At 37.1% G+C, this 17580-nt stretch overlaps 3 protein-coding genes across 3 annotated transcripts; 1 reads left to right on the forward strand and 2 right to left on the reverse strand.

The window, feature by feature from the left end:
- Positions 1 to 621: 621 nt before the first annotated feature.
- Positions 622 to 3134, reverse strand: LOC100788959 (xyloglucan galactosyltransferase MUR3). The gene has a single exon (XM_003536902.5). The coding sequence runs from the start codon at positions 2711 to 2713 to the stop codon at positions 965 to 967; it is 1749 nt and encodes a 582-aa protein (XP_003536950.2). The 5' UTR covers positions 2714 to 3134; the 3' UTR covers positions 622 to 964.
- Positions 3135 to 7908: 4774 nt separating this feature from the next.
- On the reverse strand, positions 7909 to 8994 carry LOC102669126 (uncharacterized). The gene is made up of 3 exons (XM_006589756.1): positions 8830 to 8994; positions 8244 to 8711; positions 7909 to 8148 (listed from the first exon to the last, which is right to left on the reverse strand). Exons 1-3 carry the CDS (start codon positions 8992 to 8994, stop codon positions 7909 to 7911), a joined length of 873 nt encoding a protein of 290 aa, XP_006589819.1.
- A 4386-nt stretch (positions 8995 to 13380) lies between these two features.
- LOC548018 (proline-rich protein precursor) lies at positions 13381 to 16884 on the forward strand. Its single transcript, NM_001250560.2, has 7 exons — positions 13381 to 13558; positions 13663 to 13740; positions 14412 to 14450; positions 14534 to 15091; positions 15178 to 15261; positions 16183 to 16368; positions 16447 to 16884. Exons 1-7 carry the CDS (start codon positions 13466 to 13468, stop codon positions 16570 to 16572), a joined length of 1164 nt encoding a protein of 387 aa, NP_001237489.2. The 5' UTR covers positions 13381 to 13465; the 3' UTR covers positions 16573 to 16884.
- Positions 16885 to 17580: the final 696 nt, after the last annotated feature.

Here is a 17580-nt window from a genome sequence, read left to right on the forward strand (position 1 = left end):
CTAACCATTTTCATTAAGGACAAAAATACCATTTACCACACTGTCTTTGCTAAAAACAATGTTAAAAAAACTGTATGGAAAGAAACTTCTGGTATTTTTCTCAAAATATGATGAATTATTTCATCAAAGCGAATCTACACGTCAATACTCAATAGAGTTTAATTTCATTCATATCAAAGAAATAAATGAATCGTTACGTACTTCGAGAATTTTACAGTGACTTCTTTACTACCACCGACTGTTTAAAGGTCTTTTAACAAAATAAATTGATATCAATTGGACACAGTATTGTGCAATACCATAGAATTTCATATTTTAATTGCGCCTACAATTTTTTTAACCCAGAATGTAGAAACGTGAATTATATAAACCAGAAAGCAGCTGGCGTGGAAAGAAAACAGCTCATACATTTTCTCTAGTTGCTTCCATTACAGGTAGTTAAACAAGACAAGCCATTCACACAGGTGCATTCAGCAAAATGAAATAACCCAATATACTAAAATGAAAACAGCTCATACATTTTCTCAACGCATTTTCGTGTATGGCAGGCTGATGTATCGGAGAAATGAAACTTCAACTGATCTATCCATGACTTCAATGGTTAAACTTGTTCTGGTGCCATTAACTGTAATAATTTTGTTTATATTTCCTATATGAATCAAATGAATAAAACTATTACATGAAAGGAATTATTAAACCTCCCAAATCATTCTTGGAACCACTAAGTAGTGAGGAGAAATACATGAAGCAGAAATCAGAAAAACCTATAACACAAAAATGTGTATAGCAAACAATATGTCTCCATGTCGAGGGTTTCCATGAGGGAAGCTCGCTCAATATAAGCAAGACATGTTAGTGCACTGCAAGACCCAACAATAATTTGTAATTCTTCTCCAATTCAAGCAAAGCATTGTTAAGTCAGGATTAAGCCTTAAGCGCCCTGTAGATTTTCCCCCCCTTCCTTTCATGATTGATTTCTTCGCTCATTCTTCCAAGAGTTTTTTGCAACTTCAGCAGATGAATCATTGGAATCTCCATTACCATCCTTTGGTTTGGAGAAGAAAGGATCCCATTCATGAGGTCCTACCTCGTGCTCTCCCTCAGGCAGCAAAGCATATTTCCAACTGTTCTCCTCAATGAAGTTGTCATCTGTACGGCCTTCAATAATATCCTTCCTCAAATTTGTAACCTTGTCAATTACTGCTTGCACCGCAACATCAAATGCATCTTTAAGAGTTTCTAATTTGGAGCGAGGATCAGCATACACTAGTCTTGGAATGAGACTAATGACCTCTTCTCTCATGATCTTCACTTGCTCAGGGGGTATCTGACTAAGCCTTTCCTCTATACTGATATTCCTCTTACGAATATCATCCTCGGGAATGAAGACAGAATACTTTGTGAAATTCTTGGGAAGATGCCAAGTATACTGTGTATATGCTGAGCCTGGATGGAAGAAGACAGGTATACAACCAGCCAGCATTGAATCAAAAGCAGATCTTCGCGTGTATGAATCACCCTGGGGTTGCAAGCAGAAAAGCGAGCTTTGAAACATCTGCATTATGCTGCTGGGAGAATGACATTTGCTTTCGCCAAAGTCACATTCCAACAGTTTACAAACATTTGACCGTCTGCATTGATCAATTAACTGACCCCTGATTGATTTGGGGTTGCCAGGACGGGGAGCACCGGCAAAGGAGAAAAGCCACTTCCTCTCTAGTTGCCTCATTCGATCTTGCCACATGAACACATCAGCATCCTTTGCAGGGTGGAAGTATGTAGGATATGGAATTCCAAAATCATTTGCATTCCAAGGGCTGGATTCAACCACAAGCATGGACATATTCTTCGCCGCTGGTAAAAACAAAAGCTTATTGCCCCAATCTGATTCTTCCTCAGACAGTCTCCTGAAATCCCAGGTTATCCTTCCTGCAACAAGAAAATGGTCTCTTCCATTCATTGTGCTCCACTCCGGCCTCTTCATGAGCCAGTCAACCAGAGCAAGTGAAGCTGCATCCCTCGTTGAAATATTATAACCCCAAAGGTAACGCGCTATGTCAAATCCAGCATAAAAGGGCACGAAAACCGCAGCAGCAATGGAGGAATCATTTGTCAAGCACTCATACTGCTTCATCCGGTTGCCAAATATCACATCAACCGCAAACTGATTGGTAGCATACCAGCCAGTATTCGAGAACACCCCTTCAGCATTCTCAAGGGGTGGACCAAGACCGGCATTGGTTGTGAACTTACACATATTAGTCCAAAGACTCAAACTCCGGCACTCCTTCAACATATCCTCATTAAACCTGGAGGGAAGGTCATGCACATAAATGTACCTCCCCCCACAGGGATCACTCTTGTTCTCAGAAGCTCTCATTGCTCTCATGAAAGGGAAACTCTTCTTGGTGGCGTGTAGGGTGTCAGTGTCGGTGTCAGGGAAGCCAATCTTTCTAGGAGGGGCTTGCACTTGATGGGTTGGGGGAGGTTCATAACTAACAGAAACAGGTGTTGTTGATAGGGTTGAGTGATCAAGATCAACTTGATTATTATAACTAATCTTTCTATTGCTATTATCTCCTGCAAGGACCACAAAATGGAAGTAAAGGAGCAAAAACCAGAAGAAGGCAGAAAGGGATGCCAAAAAGCAAATGCGGGAATTCTGGTTCTTTGCTGCTGCCCCTTTTTCCATTTGGTCGGGGCGCTTCCTCATTGCATTTCAATTTAAACAAACAAACAAACACCGATTCATAGGTCACAGAGCCAAATCAGAAAAAACCTAAAGCTAACAACAAAGATTTTGATTACTGAGTAGTGAGTAATCTGAGAGCTCAAACCAAAGGGGGAGACATAAGAACCTTCTGCAGGTATGCTAAATACTAGAGAATGATCACAAGACAAGGCAATATGAAATTGGCGTTGTTGGAAATGAAATCAAAAACGAGTGATGGCACTTAGCAGAGCAAAAAGAAAACATGAATGAATGATTGAATGGGAATTGAGGAGTAACCGTGTTTGTTTGAATTCGATGCTCAGATTTGACAAAACGAAATCATATGATGAGCAGAATAAAGAACAGAGAGAGAGAGAGAGAGAGAGAGAGAGAGAGAGAGAGAGAGAGGAATCGAGCATATGAAGGAGTGAACTTTGCAGAGAGATTGATATATGAAGGAGAGAGAGGGAGGGCAGCGCATGTTAGCAACGTGCGCGGGGGTTGTGTTACATGTCGGTGTCGTGTGAGATTGCAACGCGTGTAACATTTTTTGTTCCCATTAAATAAATATTTTTATTTGGTTTTTCATCTATCTTCTCTTCTCCTTTAAAAATAATCATCTTCACGATATTAAATATAAACATTTTTCTCAACCTTTTTCATCAACGATTTGCATGAAATATAAATTTTGTAATAACTCAGCGTCAATAACACTTGAGGCTGCCAGAACCAACAAATCAAGGACCGGAAGGGAAATCCCCACGTTTTATGTCCTCCACTCATCATTTTTTATATTTTATTTTTAAAACTTTCAATAATTTCTTATTCTTTTAAAGTACTAAGCAATATTAGGTGTATATAAAGTGCAGTCTATTACGGACATTGTCAATGTGTAATCCCCTTTTTGGGTTTCCTTTGAATAGAAAAGGTAAAACAAATCGTTTTTCTCAACAAATCATCATTAGGGGGTTTAGCAAAGCGCAACCTTTTCCACTTTAAAAACCCTACTTTTGCTCAAGACTGCTTTCTTCCCCTTTTAATATTTATTGGTATAAAATATTTTTTAATCATATTAATTTTATCAATGATTAATTGATTGATTATTTTAGGGGATTTTTTCCTTTGAATTATACTTTTTTTATTCATAAGTTTAAATTTAAGATTTTATTTTAAAAAATCAAGTTTAATATTAATCGAACAAGAAATTTTTTGGTTATTAATATGAATTTATTATTTTTTGGATTTATATAGTAAAAAGTTCTTTCCATTTTCAAAGTTGTTGAACTACGTTAAAAAAGATTAATTCTAAAGTTTATAAAAAATATTATTTTAATGTTATAAAAACGCATAATGTTCCGTAAAAAAAAACGCATAATGAAATGAAATAATTTATCCAGTAATAAAAAATGAATAGAATAAATTAGATTGGTAGGCGGCTACGGTCCACGAGAAGGGGCTAGAGATCCAAAAAGAAAAGGCGTCACGCCACTATTCATGCCCGCAGAACAGGTCCCTAACATACGGGTCAAAGTCCAGCCGACACCTAAAATTGTTAGGATAGAATGGGGAAAAAAAGTGACAACACTAACACTTATTTTAAAAACTTTTGTTATATTATTTTCTCTTCTAATAAAAAATCTCTAAGTGTTCTTAAATATTTTTTTTAAGGTCTAATTTAGTTATTTAAGCAGAATGTATAAATATTATAAATTTTTTATACCATATTTAATTTTTATAGATAAAAAAAACATTCTTTTATTTTATCTAAAAATACTTTTATAATGTAATTAGGTTAAAAAAGAAAAAAAATTGACGGATAAGAAGAAAGGAAAAGATTGAGTCCCTCATTTAATTTGATTTGAGAGTGAAGGGAGAAAGAAAAGGTCTTCCTAATTTGATTTGCAAAAAAAAAAAATTATCATATTATTATAATCTTCTAAAATTAATGAAAATATAGATAAAATAAAATATTAAGGCATTTTAGTTTTTATAATTTAAAAAACATAAAAAATTTCATTCGTCTACCCTTCAACATATCAATCAAAAATAAATTTTTATAATGTATGTTAAAACACTCACTTACTCTTAGAGATAGAGAAAAAGATAGAAAAAGGAAATTTATTATTCCCACTTTGACTACACACCGCTTCTTAAAACCTCTCTTGTATATGAAAGTCTCTATCGGTAACTAATAATATAACAAACTAACTAACCAACTTACAATTAGCACACCCATATCCAGATTAACTAGAGAAAACATTCCTAATTTATCTCTCAACTCATGAAACTTGACCAACTTCAAAGGCTTGGTTAAACTATCAGCAACTTACTCCTTTAATTTGCAATCTCTAATTCAAGCTTCTCTTTAGTCACTTGATCACTCAGGAAGTGGAATTGTGTCTCAATGTGCTTGCTCCTACCATGTGCAATAGGATGCTTAACCAAGTCAATTGCTGACTTGTTGTCAACCAACAGCCTCATTGGTTTAACGTCTTTTTAGATTTAACTCCTCTAATAAGGTTTCCAGCCATACAACTTGACAAGCTGCCATAGATGTAGCAATATATCCTACATAACATGAAGACAAATGCTACCACACCTTGCTTCTTTGAACACCAAGAGATTAGTGCTTTACCAAACATAAAAACATACCATGTTGTGCTCTTTTGATCATATTTATCACCACACCAATCAGAGTCTGAGTAGCCAAACATTTCTGCTTCTACACTCATTTTATCGTTAGGAAACAATATGCCAGAATCTAATGTTCCTTTGGCATACCTCCGAATTCTTTTGGTTGCCAAGAGTTGAGGTGTTCTCGGCTCCTTCATAAATCTTCTTATCAGATCGACACTGTAGGCCAAGTCAGGTTTAGAGTTGCATAGGCATTTCAATAATCTTACAATCTGTTTATACAATATAGCATCAACCAGTTGCTCACTTCCTTCCTTTTCAAGTTTGAGATCTGTTTCAGTTGGAGTAGTGGTTGAATTACAATTAGTCATGTTGAATCTCTTCAAGATATCAGTCGCATACTTCTTTTGATCTATGAAAATTCCCTTCTTGGTGGCCGCAAACTTTATCCCATGGAAGTAGGATAACACCCTCAAATATGTCATTTCAAATTCTTCCATTATCCTCTTCTTGAACTCAACTATTTCTACTTTATTACTACCAGTCACTAACAGATCATCCACATAGAGACACAAAATCAATGGATGCAAAGCAGTTGAGTTTCTAATATAAACACCATGTTTAGTAGTGCATTTCCCATAATTTTGTTGCATAAGAAAGCTATATATTCTCTAGTTCCAGGCTCAACGGGTTTGTTTCAAGCCATATAGAGCCTTCCTGAGCTTGTACACTTTGTCCTCTTGTCCTTTCACTTCAAATCCAGGTGGCTGACTTACATAGACTTCTTCTAGGGGGCCATTTAAAAAGGTTGACTTCACCTCTAATTGATACAACAACCACAGAAGAGAGAGACAATTGCAACCACAAGTCTAATTGTTTCAATCCTTGCAACTAGAGCAAAAACTTCATGGTAATCCAAGCCAGGTTTTTGCAAAAACCTTTGGCCACAAATCTAACCTTGTATTTAGCAATTTCTCCAGTTGGCTTCACTTTAGCCTTGTAGACCCACCTTACAGCTATAGGTCTCTTCTTGATGAGGCAAAGAGACCAATTCCCAACTCTAATTTTTCTCGATTGACTTCAATTCTTCTTGCATTGCAACCAACAAATTAGAGTCTTGTAGAGCTTGCTCAAAACTCACAAGTTTTGTCTTAGCACACAAAGCAAACTACACTAAGTCTCCTTCTGTAGTAATTGTTGTATCAGGAAACATTTCATAATTATTCAATGTTTGTGGTGTATGTCTCTCCCTTTGAGATCTTCTAGGCTGATTTCTAGCTACTACACTGCTCTTTTTATGTTGATCATCTTCAAGGTTCATAACCAGTCTTTTCAATGCTTCTGTAGAATTTGTTTCCCAATTCCAACACCTTGTTTCATCCACTACAACATCTCTATTGATGACAACCTTTCTCATTTTTGGATCATACAACTTGTACGCATAGCGAAGAGCCTCTGGGCAATGGGGTACGAAGTTTTTTTTACAACTTGTAAGCACTTGTTGGATAATATCCAAGAAGCACCATTTGTATAGCACGATCATCTAATTTCCTTCTAGTTGGTTCAGCTACATGCTCGAAGCATAGAGCCAAATATTCAAAAATTACTAACATCAAGCATGTTCCCTGACCAAGCTTCTTCAGGTGTAATTCCTTTCAGTCTCTTAGTTGGACTTCTGTTCAAGATATAGGTAGTAGTAGATACTGCCTCCCCCCAGAAGTGATGAGACATCTTTTTCCCGTTCATTATACTTATGACCATGTCCAGAATTGTCTTATTTCTTCTCTTAGCAACACCATTATGCTGAGGTGTGTAAGGAGATGTCACCTCATGAATTATACCATCTTTATCACAAAATTTCTGAAATTCATGTGAGTTGTATTCACCCCCTCCATTTGTTCTAAGTACCTTGATTACTTTCTCACTTTGTTATTCAGCAAGTAATTTAAACTTTTTGAATATATCAAACACTTCACTCTTTCTCTTTGAGATAAATCCATATTTTTCTAGTAAATTCATAAATAAAAGACACAAAGTAGTTGTTACCTCCCAATGTTTTAACTTCAAAGGGGTCACACGTATATGAAAATATCACCTTAAGCTTCTCTTTGGATCTTATTTGTAATTCTGACTTGAAGGAGTTTCTTGGTTGCTTGGACTCACAACATTCAGCAATCAGCACACAATTGCTTTTGCATTCCAATTGAAGGAAGACCCTACACTACACTCGTTTCTTAATAGATTTAAGCTCCTGAAATTCAGATGCCCAAACCTATGATGGACACCCAACTCCCATCATTGATTGTTGTGGCTAAGCATTGGTGCTCCATAATTTGAATCTCAATCTTGAAGGTTCTATTATTTGAAAGAGGAGACTTCAAGATCAGTCTTCCTATGTTGTCAAACACCTATAATTGGTTATGCTCCATGTTCATTGAGTAGCCTTTCTCCAATAGTTGTCCAAGGCTGAGAAGATTATTCTTCATGTTGGGAACATACAACACATCACTAATGAAGGATCGTTGTTCATCTCTTCTCTAGATCATCACCTTGCCAATACCTTATGCAATCAGAGTACTATTGTCAGCAAATTTGGTCTTGCTCTTCACCTTTTCATCAAGATTCACAAACCACTCTCTATAGCCAATCATGTGATTGGAACATCCTGTGTCTAAATACCAGAGATTAGAATTATCATCTTCTGAATTGGTAGTCACCATTAGCAATACATTATCATCAGAATCAGAACCCTCATCATATGCCAATTGAGCTTCATCTTCCTTTCTTGGCACTTTCTTGCCCTAACATTCATCAGCAAAATGATCCCATTTTTTACAATTATAGCACTGGATCCCTTTCTTGTTGAATTTCTTCTTGCCACCCTTATTTTTTCCACCATTCTTCTTGTTGTTTTCTTCATTATGACTCTGGTTCCAATTGCTTGGATCTTCACCAGAGTTCTTCCCTTTGTTCTTCCATTTTCCTTTCCTTTCTTGTTCTTGCCACCATTGTTAGAATTTCCTTTATATGTCTGAGCTTGAAGGGCTTGATCAGAGGATCTCATTGAGTTTCTTTCATTGAGCCTCAACTCTTGTGCCTCAAGTATCCCTGTCGGCTCTTCCACCTTCATCCCTTCAAGATCTGTGCCTTGTTCTATTGCAACCACTATATAATCAAACCTTGGAGTTAAGGTTCTCATGATCTTGCCAATGACCATCACATCTTCGAGCTTCTCGCCGTAATTCTTCATTTGATTTCTAAGGGTCAGAATCTGAGTGAAATACTCAACCACACTCTCTTGATCATTCATCTGCAGAAGCTCATTTAATTTGCCAACACCCCCGTAGGACTTAACAAGAATGTCCTATGCCTCATTTGCAGTATTAGCAAACATTATTTTCTCAAAGATATCTACATCTACACTTTGATGAATGATGAACAACGCCTTACCATCTTTCTTGTTTTGCATCATGATAAGCTGCCATTTGCGCCTCATTGAGATTTGTCCCAAGTTCTTGAAGACCTTGTACAATTTTTGTGACATCTTGAAAGCAAAAGATTGCTCTCATTTGGACACACCACCTATCATAATTCTTGTTGTTGAGAATGGGTAGAGAAGCGGGGAGATTTCCATTAGAGGATGCCATCTTTGTGCATGAAAGCATGTGATTCCAGGAAAACAAACACAGCTCTGAATACCAATTTGTTGAAACACACACTCACAAAGATAGAGAAAGAGATAGGAAGAGGAATTTTATCATTCACACCTTGACTACATGCACCACTTCTTAATGACTCTCTTATATATGAAAGTCTTTAACCGTAACTAGCAATATAATAAACAAACTAACTAACTAAATTACAACAAATAATATATATATGATGTGGTTTCATTCTAGTGGCTACAACCTATCAATTTATTTTGGTTCCCTTAAAATGTATAAGTTGGTTTTTTCTTAAGTTATCGAAGACGGTTAAGGGAGGTTGATTGGAAGTTCGAAAAAGAAGAAAAAAACACATCATTAGAAATATGACCTTTTTTTATACCATATAGAAATGACTTTTTGATCCAAAAGAGTTTACGTTCGGAAATCAAAGTATCTGGATTTTATTATCATCATCAACCATGATCACATATTCTATAGACTATGAAAGGAAGATACAAAAGCATTTCAGATCTTTTTTAAATAGTGAAATGAAATGGTGGTAGTACAAGCAAGACAGAAAAATGATTCAGGATCAAACATCCAAAGAATCTTACGGCCGAGAATCTGGAGTGAGCCTTTCACTGATTGTAGAACCAAATTGTCCCAATAGTTAGAATCAGAACCACAAGATCATGGGCTTATGTTTCAGTTTTAAAATAGATAAATCAGAACCACAAGAATAATTAGGTCCTTGTTTTAGTTGTTTTGTTTGTAATTGATACACATCTTTCATATTTGATTATTATCATATGTTGTACATTGTATTGACCGTGCTACTGCATATCTCATGCATGAATAACATGCCTATAATTTGGTTAAATATCATAATTGATTGATTAATCTCATACTTCCTTACAAGAGGTATGTAATAATAGCATTTTGCCACCAAGAAAATTTGCTTCAACATCAACAAATTATGAATGCACGATTATATGTTTTAACAATATATTTTTAGGTACATGAAAATTAAGAGACCAGGGAGATGATACCCTAGTCTAAGGCAGGGAGTCTCTAAACACAAAACACATACAAAAGTACTTACATTTACCTCACCTTATAGAGATGAGTGTTTAACTCTATAACAAAAAATGCAAAATATCCTTGGATGTGTGCTACGACTGTCATTTGGTTTACGAATAATGTTATTTAAGTAAAAGTCAAGAAAATTGTTACTGATTTCAAAACTATAATTGTTAATGCTAATTAAAAGGATTGAAGAAGTGGATCGTGCAAATTGAGTCTGTTAGCTTTGAATTTAACTCAAATTGCTGGAACATGGAGTAGTAGATGAAAATGATATGGTTTTGCAATTAAGACTTATGAAAGACATTGTTGTGGCACTGACAACTTTCAAGGTATACTTATATACTATTTTGATAAATGTAAGTAATGAATTATGAGTTTCTCATTCTTTTCTCTGTTGAGCTACTAGTTTCTTAATTAAGAACACATGATGTTGATTAAAATGTGCCCCAACAGTCCATGGAGATGCTGTTAAAATACCCACCTTAGAATACCATTGACTCCATATAAGGGAAGAACATGGGCACTGAAAGAGTAAGTGGCTAATGGATAGTGCAGGTCCAAGTTTTGCCCAAAGTCTTATGCAACTCATTACCACTGATAGAATAATAAAATGGCATAAAAAACTATTAAGAGTAAGTGGCTAATATTGTGATGAAATTGTGTGATTTACTGATGGAAATAATGCAGATCATGGTTAAGACTAGAGGATCAGGCCGTACCTTAAGTAGTGTTGTTGGCAGAGGTCTGGGGAGAGGGGATGGTCATGATTCTGACGGTGCTCCCCAACGTCGAAGGCCGACCGCATCGGCGCGCAGGCAACGGGTACCTGTTACTATTGCCAATGATGTGCCTGCGGTACTTGCAGACTCGCCTACGATACCTGCAGACTCGCCTGCGGTACCTGCGGCTGAGCCTCCTGTTGTTGGTGATGAGGTGATGATTGATGCTGACGCACAAGACACCGGTGCAGAGGATGACGCACACGATACCGATGCAGACGATGCTACGGATGATGATGAGGGGTTTCCTGGTGGACCTAAGGACCCATCTGTGCTTACGGGCTATGCTGACCATGTTGCAGCGAGCGTATGGTTCGGAGAGGTATTTATAGTATTCAATTTAAGTTAGCTAAGTATTCTTTTTTATTGAGTTTTTTTGGTTGCTTTAAACAAATTGTTTGTTCCTGTATACTTCAATTCAGGAACGTCATGAGTTAAGGTTGTCCTCCCATGGGAGAAAGGTGCGTAAATTAGGCAAGCCTATTCCTGCAATTGAGGAGCTCGTTGCTGGGACAGGATTAAGTCCCTTGATCGCGTGTTCAGTAGACACCGGCGATCAGGGACTTATATCCTCGTTTGTTGAGAGGTGGCACCGGGAGACTTCTAGTTTCCATCTTCTTGTGGGGGAGGTTTCGATCACGTTGGACGACACCGCCTGTCTTCTTCATCTTTCGATCATTGGCAACCTCCATGCCTTCTAGCCTCTACACATCGACGAGGTGGTGTTGATGCTGGTTGAGTTACTGATGGTTTCACTAGAGGTAGCCGTCGCCGAGATAGGACAGTGTTGTGGACCATTCTTAGACGCCCTGCGTGACCTCACTCAGACTAGGAGGTATGCATGGGGAGCTGTTGGCCTCGTCCATATGTACGATCATCTTAATGATGCCAGTATCAGCACTAGCCGACAGGTTGTTGGTTACATCACGTTGTTACAGGTAATTAACATGTTTTTCATAAGTTAATTACAATAATGGTTTAATGAGTGTATTTTATTTTAGACGTTCATTTGAAATTTGTATGATGTTCTTGTAAACTCTGTAGTGTTGGATATACGAGCACTTTCCGTCAGTTGCAGAGTGCAACGTTGATCCTGACTACGGCGAGGTGTCACCATGTGTTTGTCGTTGAATTGCCACAAAGAAGACCGTCAAGAAGATATCTACAACGACGTACATGCAGCGTCTGGATCGTCTGAGGATTCCAGATGTCTGTTGGATGCCATATGCCGAGCATCGACCGGTCCAGGCGTTTCAGCTGATTTCATGATATTCCGATCAACTCTGTTGGGGGCATGTTGCTGTCAGGTACCGACCAGAGAGGGGTCATGTGACAGTTTGGATACGTGCAGGCCATTCCTGCTCCGCCTGTCGATTCATGGGTGTCACTTGATGACATAGACGATAGGTGGATGCATTACCCTGACCATCTTGCGCCAACATGTGAGATGTGCGTTGTGCCAGGTCAGTGTGCGCTGGACTACATTGACTGTTTCTTCTGCATTTCTCATCCACTCATGATCGCGACACAACCATCAAATCCTCTGCCAAATGCACATGCTGCGCAGCCCAGACATGTCCCTCAGGTCCCAGATGATCTTGCCAGGTCTAATGTCGACGAGCCCATACATGTAGTGGTAAGTGTTACTATATGGTTAGATGTATGAAATGTCATTTACTTCAAATTTTTAATACTAATTTGTCTAATTTGTTTATTTTCTATTTAATAGGAGGCTTGCGATGTGATCGCCAAGAGGTTGGAGCGTCATCTCAGCCTAGGGGTAGTCACGCCAGACACATCAACACATGAGGTAATCGAAGAATGCCTCAGGATTGTCAGGAGTGTCACGGAAGACCGCATTGTGTACGTGAGGTCACGATGTAGGCGCCGCATGGATCAATCGTAGTTTCTTTACACATTTCATATTGATATTCGATGTATATACATTTCTTGTACTTGACAACATTTTTGTTTTTTACTGAACATTTTGTATATTTAAAGTTATTTTTGTTTTTAATATTAGTGAAAACGTTTAAGTGTTATTTTTAAATTACTTGATTCCAAATTCATTTCAATTTCGTTGAAATAGTATGAATGTTACGTTTAACTAAACATTCATTAGACTTAATTTTATAATGGTAACACATAACAAAAAAGATAACCATTAGGATAATATTTTATTTACATAAACAAATGAGACATAAAATAAATTTAATTATTTTAATCTATTTACATTATTAAAATAATATAAAAATAACAATTAGCTTTTAAGTGTTTAATTTTTTTCAAATGGATTTTAATTTGTAAATATTTTTTTGATTGGTCATGACCCAAATAAATAAAGCTTCAAATTTTAAAAAAATAGCCTTCAATTTTTAAAAAATTATCTTCTGCACACATACGGATCAACTTGATCCGCAGAAGCTGTAAGTCATTTACGAGGAACAGGGGCATTTTTGGCTTTTTCTTGGAATGCTGGGTGCACCAGCAATACTGCTAGGTGCACCTAGCAACTCCCAATGAATAATCAATAAGCACAAAGTGAGCAAACTATTTCCCATTCAATCTTCTTTGGCCCGGTGGTTGGTGGCATTGTGGGCGGAGCAATGGCCGGAAAACAGGTCGGCGGCGAGGGCCTATCGGTTAACCTGGCTGGAATGTCGAAGAACCAGCTCTACGATATCATGTCTCAGATGAAGGTACACACATTTCTTCTTCTTCTTCTTCTTCTTCTTCTTCTTATTTTTCACTCTTCAATCTCACGAAGAACAACATGCTAACCATTTCGTTTGTTGTCCCTCAGAGTTTGATCGAACAGAACCAGCAACAGGCCAAGCAGATCCTAATCCAAAACCCCATGTTAACCAAAGCGCTTTTCCAGGTTCTTAGGGTTTTCAATTCTTTTTTCTCTTTTTGTCGCTTCACTCAATGCTTCCAATTTCGCTCATGCAACTTCTAAATTTCACTTAAATATTACATTTACAGTCATTTAGTTATTTTCTGGTGATTACATTTAAAGGAGCTATTTTCCCTAATGCTTTGTCATAAGATAAAACCCTAAACCTTATTGAGTTATTGTCTTGTTTGAGGAAACAGTTCTCACTCTTCACTCGTGGTTAGTGGGCCCCTTGGCAAACTACTAGTGTTTCAATTGTTGATGCCCTTTACAATATTAGTTTCAGATTTTGAGTTTGAGGTGATGGGGATTTATTTGCTTCTTTGAATACTTTAAGATTCATGTGTATGAGTGTATGCATTTCTTGAACTTCCTTTGAATTATATTCAGAACAATGGGATTCATGTTTGTTTGTCTTAGCACTATTCTAGTAGTAGTCTTACTAAAGCATTAATATCTTCAAGTGTATGAGAATAAACTTATTTATTTTTGGTGCAGTCCAGAATTTTTTTTAATGAATACAGTAGTGTGTGTGTGTGTGTGTGTGTGCGTGCTTTGATTTGGTTTTATTGTTCAGAAACTGAAGTATTCATTTGAGGGTCTTCAGCCTCATCACGCTCTTTGACATTTTTGTCAATTTTGTGTTGTTTAATCAGGCACAAATTATGCTTGGAATGGTGCAAGCACCTCAAACGGTATGCATTTGACTTTCTTTTGATGTCTTCTTCACTACCATCCCGTGGTAGAAATTTGGATGATAAAAATTGTTTGCTTCTAGGTTCCAAAAGTTCAGCCAATGGTTCCGCAGAACAATCTGCAGTCAGTACAACCAACACAAAAACCAAATATTCAGCCTGCTCCATTATTGCCTGGGCTTGGTGGTGCACAGGATCAAGCAGGTGTATCTCAAACCCAGATTCCTCTGAGGAAACACCAGAACCAACCTTCAGTGCCAGTTTCATCTGCTGTTCCTGCATTGAGTCATCAATCTCAGCCCATGGCTGCACAATCTTTGACAATGCCACAACAGCCTAAAGGACATCTGGCTCCCCAAGTGGCTCTAGCGTCTCTTCCACAATCATCACAACTTCCAAACATACCTTCGCCTTCTCTTCATTCATTGTCACAACCTCTTCATCCAACTCAAATGTCAACTGCTTCCAGTCACTTACAGCATCCATTGCTGACACCTGGATTTCCACATATGCCTCTGCCACCACAGATTAGACAACCTGCAATGCCAACCTTCCATCCTCAATATCCCCCTCAAATGGGTGCAAACTTAGGTTTTCAACATGCTGGTGCTTCTCACAATCTTTCGCAGTCCATGTTTCATGTAAGATGGATTTTTCAGTTTGCAATTCATAATCTAATGGCATGTTTCATGTAAGTTGAATATTGTGTTATTGATGAAATTTTCAGCCAGGCACAAAACCTCCTGCTAGTGTTGGATCCACATTCCCACAGGGGCTTCCAAGTCAAAAATCATCTCAGCCACCTTATCAGGTACGTTGAGCAGTAACTGATGGTTAAGACTTAAAGACTGTGTGTTGGTACCATGAATTCTGAGAGAGCAATTAGGCTCTATGGCACCTGCATTATTGGTTTTTACAAGGCCTTATTGTTACCATTATGAATTTATGATTGTCTGCATTAAAGCTCAGTCTTTTGTTTTAAATATAGGGCTTACCCCCTAAGTTATGAGTCACTAAGCTATCTGCGATTGGTAATTGCACTGTTATTGATGATGCTGGCTTATAAAGCTTTTACAACAAAAGAATTATATTTGTTTAGGAGTATATTTTGGAGTTGGGTTATTGAAGGGAAGTGGGAGGGGGAATTTTTCATTTCTAATAAATATTCTTTAAGTTAATAATATTTTGAAATAAAAGAAATAAAATAATATATTAGAATAAACTTAGTTTCCTATTTTTTTTTTGTTTATTTTTTAACTCTTTTAATTTAAAAATAAAAAATTTGTCATCCCTTTCTTTTCTCTTCAAAATTCAACTTCTAAACATACCCTTAAAAAGAACATATTTGACATGATCAAATTATGGAAAGCCGATTAATAATAGTAATGGCATAACAGGAAAACAGTATGTTTTCTATCCTAGTTTTGCCAGATTTTTTTTTAAAATTATTTTTACATTTATAGTTAGCAGTTTTTCCCACACTTGAAACATGAATTTTTCAGATATCATTTAATTTTCCTGCCACTTATGTGAATCTTCTCTGTACCTAACTGAATTTATTCCTAACAAATTTATCATTGCTCCGTTTGAATTTTGAAATTGGGGTACGCAAGTTGATTTTGCTGATTAAGAAAGTAAATCTAAATAGCAGGACTTAAAGAGCAGTATCCATCGTGATAACGTGCTTTGTAGTAATGGGTTATTCAGGTGCTAAGTGATGCTTGCTTGTTAGGTTGGAAATGTTCCTTCAGGGCCCGAGTTTGGCAATCAAGCTGGAAATGCTATGCAAGTGGACAGAGGGGCTTCTTTGATGCCCGGTCCCTCAGATAACCTAGCACATCTTTCTGGTCCTCCTGGACCTCCATATGTAGTTTCTGGTCAGATGGGTGCTGCTAATCAGCCTCTTCGGCCTCCTGCGGTAGTTATTTTGAATTACCATTTAGTTTTTGTAAATAGTTCTGCAGTTTATTGATATTCTTTTCTTGCATACATGCAGTTGACACCAGATATGGAGAAGGCACTGCTTCAACAGGTCATGAGCCTCACACCGGAGCAGATAAATCTCCTTCCTCCAGAACAACGAAATCAAGTGCTGCAGCTACAACAGATGTTGCGTCAATGATGCAATACGCATACACACCATGGAAGTTAGGCAATCTTTAATCCTTCCAGTTTGGCAGAGATTGTTGTGCATATATATCCAAATTATTGGCCTGCCAAGTTCTGGAGAAATTAATACAAGTTCGTGTAACAAATTGTAGACAATAGCATTATTTTCTTCTGGAATTTGGCTCCAATTAAATATCAGCCTTTAGTTGTTGGAGCTATTTGCAAAACTTCTCACCATATTCCATATTTTATTGTTAATTGGTTATCCATATCTACAATGCTTGTCTATCTTTATATACTATGGCATGATGGAAGGATTCTTATTTTTCCTGGTGGCCCTTGCTTAAGTCATATTTAGAGAATATTTCCCGTCGCTTAAGTAAAAAATAGTAGGCAACCATGAATCAATTTTAACCAACGAAACCAATTAAAAATGGAATAGCTTAATTTGATTACAAGACTTAGGAAAGTTATTTTTTTTTACCATTTCTAGTGTTCTTAAGAGACTAATTTGATTTCTCTCAAAAAGAGACTAATTTGATCACGAAACTCTCTTTTTTATAAGCCAATAACTTCTATTAATGCAGAACATGTCTAGCACAAGTTGTGCTAATGTGAACAACAAAAGCTCATTCACTACAGCCACCATATGTACTGCCCCACGCTAACAGCATGCTTACCATTGTCCTGTAGATACAAACAAAACGTTCTACAGTCACAATTGATCCCTCCCCACCTCTTTATACACAAGCCTTATTAAAAATTATAAGGACAATAAATATAAAACAAAAGAACTCCTTTGACAGGCGATTTTCATCAACAAATTTATAGTAGCGTCCCCTGCAGACCACATACCATGCTTGGTTGCCTTCTTTTCGTCCATTTTTTCTCTGGCATTCTTCTTCAATCATGTGTTCATCTTCATTCTTCTTTAAGGCAAGTTCAACATCTCTTGACTTATTTAAGCCTTTATCTTTCATCCTTTTGGGCTTCTTCATCTACCACTTTCCCAGTGAAATCG

This window comes from Glycine max, chromosome 10 (assembly GCF_000004515.6).
Source record: "Glycine max cultivar Williams 82 chromosome 10, Glycine_max_v4.0, whole genome shotgun sequence".
Classification (NCBI taxonomy): domain Eukaryota; kingdom Viridiplantae; phylum Streptophyta; class Magnoliopsida; order Fabales; family Fabaceae; genus Glycine; species Glycine max.